Consider the following 11,105-nt stretch of genomic DNA (forward strand, 5'->3'; position numbering starts at 1 on the left):
ATGCCCCAACGACACGTCGTGCAGATGTCCACCAGCCACGCCAGCTATGGCGTCTGCGTGTTGGGTACTGAGGTCTTCCTCGATATGCGCCGGTAAGGCTTGGGATTGGGGTATCCCCATCGTTTTCCATAGGGCTGATGGGGTTTGGGGGAGCCCAACGTGTTTTTGCTCTTCGTTTGGAGGAGAAATGGGTGCTAGGGGGAAAGTCAGAGCTCATTTTGAGCCCACATCAGGAGTTCATCCAAGGATTTGGCAAGCTTTTTTGGTGCATGGGGGACACGTCCCACTGTGTCTGTTTTAGGGGATGACGTCCCATGGGGAGCTGCGCCCAAGGGAGGGATGTCGGCTCTGGCAAACGCGAGGCGTCGAAGTGTAGCTGAGCCATGACGATTTGCAGGCAAAGCCCATGCACACCCCGGCTGAGCGGGATCTATTTCTGGCTGTGAAAACATTAGGCAAGAGCAATTCAAGATGAGCAACTTGGCTGGAGCTAAAATGGGGGAAAGAATAAAATGCGTGGCTCAGGCAGAAAAAATCCACCAGCGGGTTTGCACGAGTGATTGCACAAAAAGAGAATTTTCCAGCGTTAAATATGAGGGTTGCTTTATTGGCCAGATACGAGGCTGGATTTACCCTGCTGTTACATTGTCATTATTTAATAAATCACATTTATAATGATAGAGACTACAGGACGAGCCAGTCGGCATTGCATCCGGGGCAATTATTGGGGTTGAGTGTTGGAGCTGGGCCAGGACATGCCATCGTCCCCCAAAAGAGCTTCAGATTGAGCTTTAGCTGCCCTAAAAAAGTATTATTTTTCCTCTCAGCCAGATGGTAATATATAAAACCAATTATTTGCAATGGTTTTTTCCTGGATTTGGACTCAAAGCAAGCTCAGTCCCATTTAAACATGGAGCCCGAGCCCCAAAATGGGCTGATTTGGCTCCTCAGTAGCAAATTTGAGCTTTGGTCCAAAAAAGCAGATGGCGGATGATCTTTCAACTAAAAAGATGCGATCATTTTCTTCCCGGAGAGCACTGGCTGGGGGGGAACTCGGTGATGGATGCATCAAGCTTTGACTGTGGTTTGGGCTGTTTTGGGGCAGAAAATGGAGCATGGTGGGAATCCAGTGGCAATGCTGAGGTGTGAGGGCTGTAAAATCAGGGCAAATAGACTCTAATTTGAGAAGTCATGGTGTGCAACAGCGTGCAGGTGGATTTACAACGTTGCACAATGTTAAATATGAGGGGTGACAAGTGACATGACGCTTTAATCTCCCCTTATAAGCTGCTGCAGGCACCAGGGATGCCATGCCAAGAGCAACACTGGGAATAAATCTCTTCTGCGTGTTTTTTTGGTTGTTGTTCTCGCTGTTAAAATTTACCACCCTGTCCCTTTCTGCGTGCGGACGGGAGGCTGGCTCCCGACAGCAGACAGGTCGGAGCACTCGTGCTCCTGGGATGGAGGTGCTGGGGCTGTAATGAGCAGGTAGGCAGCACTTCAAAGGAGAGGGATGTCATGCAGGTGGGGTACGAGTTCTCCACGCTTGGATTCAGGTTCTGCTCCAGTTTGGGCATCTCTTGGGTCAGGGTATGGTCCCACGATAACCATCTCCCTGGATGGTTGACATCAAAAATTGTCCTGGCTCTCTGTTGGAGTTTTGTCATGGGATGCTGAAATTTTGGGGGTTTTCTTGCTGTTGTGGAGGGAGGTTGGATGCCCAAACTTCAGTGATTTGCAATCTAGGCTTAACCACGGACAGACGTGCAGAAGCTCCAGTGGGAGCTCTGCTTGCTTAACACCACCACAGAGATAATACATATAAAATTCAGATGATGCATTTCATCATCCAGAGATGGTTTCTGAGTCCTTTCCACCCAATTAAGGCTGGATTTTAATTCCAGGTTCAAGTATTTGGCTCCACAGAGGAGAACAGGAGGGACAACTTGGTCTGTAACCCAATGCTGCTTTCTGTTTCAGATCTATCCCCAAAGGTGCCACGTCATTTGAAGTCCATGCTACCTCCACGGTTACAGTCCATGTCATCCACAGCCCCATGACAAAACCCATGATTAACTCCAGATGGCCCCTAGATCCTGATATAGAGGTTGTAGTGACCATTGATGTCACCAGCAGGACCGTCAATGACAATAAGGTTAGTTTCTTTTTATGCACCAAAACGGGAAGAATAAGTCAAATTTTCCAGGAAAGAAGGGAGGATTATGGGCAGGCCTGAGCATTTCTAGGTAGTGCTGACATTGGGCTCTTTTTCATGGAGAAAACTCAACTTAAACTTTAAAAGAATTGTGTAATTATTGTGTACGAAAAACAAAACTAAGAAGGAGAAGATCACATCTTGTGCCCTAAACATGAGATGATGGTGGTTGCAAAAAGTGATGTCAGAAACTCCATGCCAGGCAGCAAAAATACTCCAGCCTTGGCTTTTTCTGTGCCTGTTTTTGCACTGAAGTAGGCAGAAATGGTTCGGTTGAACTATGATTAATGGAGAACGGCTTGGATGAACCCTCCAAGAACTTGTTGTATAACATTGGTTGGTCAACCCAATGAGTGGAAAGACCTACTCAGCATGACGGGACATGGGTCTTGGGTCATGGTCTGGTGATGTCTTTGCAGGTTAAGATTTCATACTATGGACAGGAAGGCAATGAGCTTTCGGTGGCTTGGTTGTATCTCACCTGCGTAGGTAAGTATTACAGCAACGCTTGTTCAAACCCGGCCAACCCTTTCTGATGCCAAGATCTCGCTGGGTTCATGGGACGGGAGTTAAGTGGGGGGCGCGGGCTGCCCATCTGCAATGTGCAATGAAGGTTTGGGTGTTGACTGATGCTGACAAGCAAGAGGGAAATAATTAAAATGTTATTATGCTGCCTTATATGGTGCAAAAAAGACACAGGCTGGGCCGCGTCCCCACCCAACACACACACCAAACATCCTCCTCCACTTGCCAAGACCATTGCGTTGGTGGAAGAGGATCCAAAGGAGACCATCTCACCCAACTTTGGCCCACATCCCCCTCCTCAACCTCCGTTGCAGCTAGTGGAGAGGAATAGGCACCAAAGTGTAGTTGTCTGACCTATTTTAGAAGTTTAGGATGAGATGAATCATTCCCTTGAAATGCCTATTTTCCTCTGCTGACTACAAAGGGAGTCTAGACAACCAGTCTGGATGCAGAGCCTTCCACTTGGATGGATTAATTACCCTAAATTTGGGATTTTCTAAAGCATTCACATGACAGTCAGACCTGTGTCCTTAAGTCATACATATGCCTCCCAAAATTGCACCTGAAGAGGCTGATGGTTTCCCATGTCCCATGACTGATGGGCTCCACTGGAGCCATCTGGGGCCATCGCTGTCTGCAGGGCTTTTGCCTTACAAATGCTCTTTGCTTGCTTAGATTTAGAGCTTCATTTCCAGCTTCTCCATGTCCTCCTCTCTGCATCAAGGAGAAGGACAATCTCTGCTTCAATGCCTGTGTTTTCCACATGCCATATATCCGATTCGGAGGAGTTTCTGTATTAAGATAGGCTTGATACAGATTTAGGTAGGGTTTGGATGAGTTTGCTGGTAAACCTCTGCTTTATGGCAGCAGAAGCAGAGATTTGGGCCAAGAAGAGCTCTGTACGGGAAAGTCCTTCTCAAACGTTGCATCAAGCCTAGTAATTATTTAGGTGTCCACTCACCCATGGTGAAAACACTTTCATGCCTCCACTGTGTTTCGGCTTCGTGAAAAATGCTACAGTCAATATGAAATTGGTGAAAACACAAAATATGCCATGAAGTGGGTACGTCCCTGCTGGGGGAACCAAGACAGGAGAAGATAGCTGGAGGCTGAAGGGGGAAAGCCATGAAAAAGCCATCGAGTTGGCTTTTCTACTGGCATTTTGTTGGAGACGTCGGGTCTGGAGCAGCTTTGGGGCGTGAAGGTGGAGTTGGTGTTGGATGACTTGCGGCTAGTGCCAAGAATGAACCCAAAATGCCACCGAGAGCTCATTCCCCTGCCAGTGGCTTCCTTCTCTCTTGATGTTTCAGAGGTATCCCTGGACGTGGACTTGAACCGTAATGGCAGAGTGAAGAGCAAAGGGAAGGACAAGGTAATGAGCTTTGCTGTAGGCAACGTATGGAGGGTTAACGCAGGGTGTACCCGTTTGCAGTCTCTTCCCCGAAAATCTCCAGGAGGGAGAGGGACTTGGGTGGTGTCGCTGGTGTCTGAATTAGGGCAAATAACCTCGCAAATTCTCAACCTACTAATTGAGGAGGAAAAGACTTTATTTTCTTATTCCGTGCCAGAATCTCCTACCTCTCCAGTCCAGCCCCGAGGATCATGTAGGAGAAAACACTCTGCTTTTTTTTTCCTTTTCTTTTTTTTTTTTTTGTTTTTGGACTTGAAACATGCCACTAAATGAGTCAGCTGCAAGTTCAGCAAACAGCAAGGGATTTACCTCTTTGGCAACAAATCTGCATATGCCCAAGCACCCGGGTAATTAGCTGCAGCCCAATCGGCAGCGCAAATTGTACATCGAGGTGAGATGCATTTCTAGAAATGGCGTAGTGTTGTCCAGATGAGGCCTGGCAGATACCCTCTGGCTTGTTAGAAGATGAGATCTGTTTGAAATAGTCTTTGCTGGCCCTTCTAGAAGCTGAGCTTAGGAAATTTAGTGGCTTGAAAGCGTCTCTGCTGTCTCCCCACTAGCCTTGACTGCATGTTGTGGAATGTCCTCCAAGCGTGGTCGTGGTCGTGGGGTTTTCCCCCATCCGGGAGGAGGCTGGGATGGGGGAAATCTTTCTCCCATCCCCTTTGGGTGCTTCTCCTCCAGGCCAAGTGGACGTGGGGTCCAGATGGGCAAGGTGCCGTGCTGCTGGTCAACTGCGACCGGGACAGCCCCGGTGCAGGGGGGACGGACAGCGGTCAGGTGGACATACGGACCACTGCAGGTAGGGTGTCATTCGCAGTGTGAGGGGACCCAAAAGGTCTCACCGAGGTGTTTCCCACTTGCAACCCCTCCATCTCCTCTCTCCATGTCCCCTCTCTCCATCTTTCCCCCCCTGTAGACCTTCAGGACATGTCCGTCATGCTGCTGCGGACTCAAGGTCCCAGCGCTATCTTTGCTGAGTACAAGGTGGTCCTGCACATCCCTGAGTCGGAAGCGGATAAAGTGCGGGTTTTCCATGCTATCCGTGAGTATTCCTTCCTTCCTTCCCAGATATCTGTGCATGACCCCAAGATGAGCAAACCCTAATTTTTTTGTTCACCATGGCTAAGGGCTGGGCACCTCCGATTTCTGGAGACACTCATTTATCCCCAAAGCTCCTCTGCTGTTGTAGAAGATGGTGTTATATGGAAAAAATGAAGGGAAAAAGGATTAAAAAAGGCTTTTCTCACCGGGGTTGCTGCAACTTTGACATTCCCACGGGGCGGATAACCCCCACGTGGCTCCCGGCACCTTTTTGGTGCGGGCGATGACCCAACCGACAAAGCAGCCCATCTCGTTGGGCAGCGCGTTTTGCCTTTGAACACCCTGGCAGCTGGATCCTCAGCAGCTCCCTGCCAAAAATCAGGTCAGGGAACCCAAGTATATCATTAGATGCTTAACTCGAGCCATGCACCTTGAAAGGGTTGGACCTGAGGGTATAGAGTCCTCTTTGTACAAGGAAGATCAAGTGTGTTCCCCAGAGAAGAGGAGGCACACCCACTCCTCTGTAAACCACGCTGGCATCAGCCACCTCCTTGCCGGTGCCTCCTTCCAGCCCGGTGGACAGGTTGGTCACCCTGTCTTGGGTTGGGTATTTCGGTGTTTCTCCAGGGAGTGACTCACACCCACACTACAAACCCGTGTTGGGGCCGGACAAGCTCTCCTACATGCTGGACCATGTCGGTGGTGGAGAAAATACCTTCTACGTTGAAGGGTTGGCTTTCCCCGATGTGGGTTTCTCCGGGTTGGTTTCCTTCAGCGCCAGCTTGCTGGAGGTCCCCCATAAGGTATGTGTGGTTTGTCCTGTCCCCTGCAAAATCCTCCCAATGGTGGGGTTTTCAACCGCTGCTCCCCGGCATTTCGCCCCTCGCAGAATTCGCCAGGCACCCCGATTTTCACGGATACGGTGGTTTTCCGCGTGGCACCCTGGATAATGACGCCCAACACCCAGCAGCCTATGGAGGTTTTTGTCTGCAGGTAGGAGGGAAGTCACCCCGTTGCTCTCCTACCTTGGGGGACTCTCCAAGGAGGCTCTTTCGACCCTTCCTTGCTGCTATAGGGTGAGCCAGGCTTTATGCATTCTATACAGGAGGCAATATTTGCGTAGGGAGCCTGCTGGCACTGCTGCACTCATTGCAACCCCAAGGAGAAAGGCTGGAGGACCCTCTCCAGGGTCAACCTCATGCAGGACTGCTACCCAGCACATTTAGGAATGAGGAATGGGCTGCATGGTGGGGGCTGGGGGGGCTTCTCGTGATCCCCCCTTGCAGTGTTTGCTCCTTCCTCTCTCTCCAGCATCCAGCAGGGCTCAGACTCCAACAAAGTCTTTCTGGAAGGGCTCCAGGTCCTGATGAAGAAAGCCAACTGCAAGCTGACCATCTGCTCGGAGGTGGAAACCCGCAGTGACCGCTGGATCCAGGTCATCAATCGATGCTTGTAATATGCGGCTCTTCTGGTCCCTTACAGGCTCCTGGGGCACGTAGGGTGTCACCCCCGTTGCTGGCATCCCTGGGAGGGATCGGCTGCATTGCTCAGGGAAGCCCCTGGGTGCTAAGAGGTGAACCAGGCAACCGTGAAGTAAAGCACAGGGAAATACTGCTGGTGGTGGCAACCAGCACAGACAGGGACGTTGCCCAGGGACCCAGCGGGTGCGTTGCAAGAGGGATCCCGTGGGACGTTGCAAGAGGGATCCCGTGGGGCATTGCAAGAGGGATCCCGTGGGACGTTGCAAGAGGGATCCCGTGGGACGTTGCAAGAGGGATCCCGTGGGGCATTGCAAGAGGGATCCCGTGGGACGTTGCAAGAGGGATCCCGTGGGGCATTGCAAGAGGGATCCCGTGGGACGTTGCAAGAGGGATCCCGTGGGACGTTGCAAGAGGGATCCTGTGGGACGTTGCAAGAGGGATCCTGTGGGGCATTGCAAGAGGGATCCCGTGGGACGTTGCAAGAGGGATCCTGTGGGACGTTGCAAGAGGGATCCTGTGGGGCATTGCAAGAGGTACCCCGTTGCAAAAGGGAACCCCGTTGTAAGAGAGACCCCATGGCACATTGCAAGAGGGGCCCCACCGCAAGAGGGACCGCGTGGGGCATTGCAAGAGGGACCCCATTGCAAAAGGGACCCTACAGGACATTGCGAGAGGGTCCCCACAGGGTATCCCCAGGAGGACACGGCGTATGCCGGCTGGATGTGCCGTGTGCTTCCCACAGCGTGCCCAGGCCCTGCCGTCCCCGCCCCGCTTCCCTGCCCGTTGTGGCCACGTGCTGCTTCCCCGGCGGTGACCCGTGCCAGGCGCCGCGGTGCCAGCTGGGGTGTCATCCCCCGGGAGAGCAAGGCAGCCGCCTCCCTCGGGGTTAAGGGCAGCGGCCGGGCTTTGCCAGGTTTGCCCCATTTCCTGCTCCACCCTCACCGCACACCTTGCCGAGATAGCTATCGCCCCACCAGGAGCCTTCCTCCTCCTCCTCTTCTTCCCACAACAGGATGAGCTGGAGTTCGGCTACGTGGAAGCGCCGCACAAGACCTTCCCTGTCGTCTTCGACTCGCCCAGGAACAGAGGCTTGAAGGACTTTGCTTTTAAAAAGATCCTGGTGCGTCGTTGCATTGCCAACCCCCCTTTCTTCCCCCAAAATCCCCTGCCTGCGGGGTCCCCATCACCGGTCCCCTCTTCCCCAGGGCCCCGATTTTGGCTACGTGACCCGTGAGCCCCCCGGGAGAAACATCTGCAGCCTCGACTCCTTTGGCAACCTGGATGTCAGCCCACCCGTGACGGTGCGGGGCAAGGAATATCCCCTGGGCCGGATCCTGATCGGCAGCCCCTTGCCTTGGTGAGATGCGGGGGGCTTGAACCCTCCCTCCAGGATGCAGGGAAGCTCTGAAAACCCTTGCATGAGAAAGGGTTGCACTCTCCGGAGTGGGAATTTGGAGCCAATTCCCATCAAATCCCAGATTTAACGTGCAAACCGCATCGTTATTCCTTCGTCCCTTACAAAATCCTGCCATCGCTCCGATTTTCACCCCTTCCCAAACTGCTGGTGCTTTTGCTCTGATCCTACAGCGCTGTAAGCATCCAGGCTTATTTTTTTTTCCCCCTATTAAAAGGAAAAGCAGGGGAATCCAGGAAAGGGTAAAATCCTGAATAACTGGAAATTGTTTTGCTCTGAGCAGGCAGTGCTAGGCAGCCCCACGGGAACAACAGCGCCCTGCAAAATCCTCCACAAAGGAGGTTCTTTTCCTGGAAAAATAACAACGGGGACGAATCTGGATGGGGTTTGATCCGGGATGACAAACGGGATGCTCCAACGCCAGCCTCGCTGCAAGCCGGGGGGCTTGCTTCGGTTACGGCGGCGGGTAAATGGCATTTTCCCAGCCTCGCCGGGACTGTAATTATCCCTTATTACGAGAAGTTTAATTAATGTTTTCCCAGCCTGCTGCTGTCTGTCTAAGAAAACTTCCCCCCCACGCAAAGCGCTGTGGAAGGAGCTATTTAAGATTCACAGGGATGGGGGAAATTAAATCCAAAGGTGCCTGAGCAGAACAGGGGATGTAATGCACAGATGCCTATAGATATATACAGCCTATATATATATGAAAATTTATAATATAGATATACTGATATATAATATAGGCATATATTATATAATATAGAGATATTAATATAGACAACAGGTGTAGATTATATAAAATATATTAATATATAAAATAGGTGTATATTATACATAATATAGATATATTAACATATAAATAGGTATATATTACATATAATATAGATATATTAATATATAACATAGGTATATATTATACATAATATAGATATATTAATATATTCCCTGCTTTTGCAGGGGGTCGGACTAGATGACCTGTAAAGGTCCCTTCCAATCCAAAGCATTCTATGATTCTAATATATAATATAGGTACAGTAATATGTAATATATTTGTATATATTAATATACTATATATTAGTATATATTGTAGGTATATTAATATATCTTGTAGATATATTAATACAGGATATATTTGTACACAGTAATTTATATAGCGTAGATATATATTGCTCAGACTATTTCCAGCCTCTTCCTGGTGTTTCCCGTTAAAATGGGACGTGCGGATGCGTCTTCCCCCTTGGCATGGCGGGCGGGGGAAGGACGGGGGTGAGTCTTGCGGAGGGCTGTGATGGCTGCCTGCTTTCTCCTCCTGCCTCTGCTCCCCAGGGCCTCCGGCCGGCGGATGTCCAAGGCGGTCAGGGATTTTCTTTACGCCCAGAAAGTGCAGGCGCCGGTGGAGATTTACTCGGAGTGGCTGAGCGTGGGCCACGTGGATGAATTCCTCACCTTCGTCCCCGCTTACGACAGGAAGGTACCAGTTCCTGGAGCCATCTCCGCTCCTGCACGGGGCATCTTCTGCAAATGCAAAAAAAAAAAAGCCCTTTTTCAGTGGCTCATCCTCCCCGCGGGGGCTGGGTGACGCACCTTCTTTTGGGGTGGCTTCCTGGAAACTGGCGAGTCCCTGGGTGGCATCCCGTGCACCCTGCGATGGCGGCATCCCGTGCACCCTGCAACACCCGGGGCGGGGTTTGGAGTCAGCGTGGTGTCTCTCGGCAGGATGGTGGGATAAAATATCCCACCAACAGCAAAGCGTGAACTCCTGGGCTCTCTCCCGCAGGGTTTCCGGCTCCTCTTGGCCAGCCCCAACGCCTGCTACAAGCTCTTCAAGGAGAAGCAGAGGCAGGGCCACGGTGAAGCCACACAGTTCATCGGTAAGGGAGCAGGCGAGGGCATCCCTGTGGCATGGTGGGGACCACCGGCATCCCTTACCGGTGTCCCTTACCGCTCTGCTCCGGTCCCCACGCAGGGCTGAAGGGCACTGAGAGGAAAAGCATCGACGAGATCCTGGCGGATGAGTCGCTGAGGAATGACAACAAGCACGTGCAGGTGGGTCTTTGCACCCATGGATTTGGGCGGATTTGCTCTCCTCGCTTGCGCATCGCTGCCGGGTGATTTCTGGGTGCGGGGAGCATTTTTAAACATCCTGGGGAAGAGCAAGAAACTGCGGCATGAGTTGCACCATGCAGCGTGAAAGCAGACGGGCAAGAAGAGCAGGCATGAAGGAGGCAGGCACCTTTGGGTGCTGGGTCACCCCAGCCCGTTGTCCCCCTGGGAGATGACTGCAGAGGTGTCAAAACCGAAGGAAAGAGGTTGCTTGGTTTGGGGATGGGTTCAGGAGGTTGCTCAGAGGGATGGGATGGGGTGGGGTGGGGTGGGATGGGGTGGGACGGGATGCAGCGGAGCAGGTGAGGATCTGGGCAGGATGCAACAGGGCACACAGGCGTCCGTGCATGGGGTCTGGGGGGCCGGGATGGCCTGGGGTGCAATTCCAGGTCCCTCCTCTCTGCAGCGCTGCATCGACTGGAACCGCGACCTCCTGAAGCAGGAGCTGGGCCTGAGCGAGCAGGACATCATCGACATCCCCCAGCTCTTCATCCTGAAGGGCTCCCGCGCGGATGCCCTCTTCCCGGACATGGTGAGACCTCCGGCACCTCCTGCCCTCCCACCTCTCTTTTCCCATCCACACCTGATGCAAACACACCTTTTGGGTGGAAAAGACTGATTTTTGCTCCGGCTGCAGGTGAACATGCTGGTGCTGGGCAGGCACCTGGGCATCCCCAAGCCCTTCGGACCGCTGGTGGGTGGGCAGTGCTGCCTGGAGGAGCGGGTGCGGGCGCTGCTGGAGCCCCTGGGCCTCACCTGCACCTTCATCGACGACTACTTCTCCTACCACGTCCTCTCTGGCGACGTCCACTGCGGCACCAACGTCCGCCGTAAGCCCTTCGCCTTCAAATGGTGGCACATGGTGCCCTGAAGCACCCGGGGACGGGCCTGGCTCCTGCAACTGGAGGATGA

At 52.2% G+C, this 11,105-nt stretch overlaps 1 protein-coding gene across 1 annotated transcript; it reads left to right on the forward strand.

Moving 5' to 3' along the window:
- Positions 1–11,097, forward strand: LOC140661528 (protein-arginine deiminase type-1-like). Its single transcript, XM_072883816.1, has 16 exons — positions 1–92; positions 1,981–2,155; positions 2,635–2,704; positions 4,051–4,112; positions 4,836–4,953; positions 5,071–5,196; positions 5,823–5,998; positions 6,085–6,188; positions 6,507–6,630; positions 7,689–7,796; positions 7,882–8,033; positions 9,417–9,561; positions 9,868–9,961; positions 10,057–10,136; positions 10,600–10,725; positions 10,831–11,097. The coding sequence occupies exons 1-16, from the start codon at positions 1–3 to the stop codon at positions 11,062–11,064; spliced, it is 1,986 nt and encodes a 661-aa protein (XP_072739917.1). The 3' UTR covers positions 11,065–11,097.
- Positions 11,098–11,105: the final 8 nt, after the last annotated feature.

This window comes from Ciconia boyciana, chromosome 19 (genome assembly GCF_034638445.1).
Source record: "Ciconia boyciana chromosome 19, ASM3463844v1, whole genome shotgun sequence".
In the NCBI taxonomy this organism is placed as follows: domain Eukaryota; kingdom Metazoa; phylum Chordata; class Aves; order Ciconiiformes; family Ciconiidae; genus Ciconia; species Ciconia boyciana.

What these genes read in the sequence shown, in the direction of transcription:
- LOC140661528 (XM_072883816.1), top strand. Translation starts at nt 1, where the DNA reads ATGCCCCAACGACACGTCGTGCAGATGTCCACCAGCCACGCCAGCTAT. An exon ending in GGACATACGGACCACTGCAG is followed by an intron (nt 4,954 to 5,070) that starts GTAGGGTGTCAT and finishes CCCCCCCTGTAG; the next exon opens with ACCTTCAGGACATGTCCGTC. An exon ending in ATGGAGGTTTTTGTCTGCAG is followed by an intron (nt 6,189 to 6,506) that starts GTAGGAGGGAAG and finishes CTCTCTCTCCAG; the next exon opens with CATCCAGCAGGGCTCAGACT.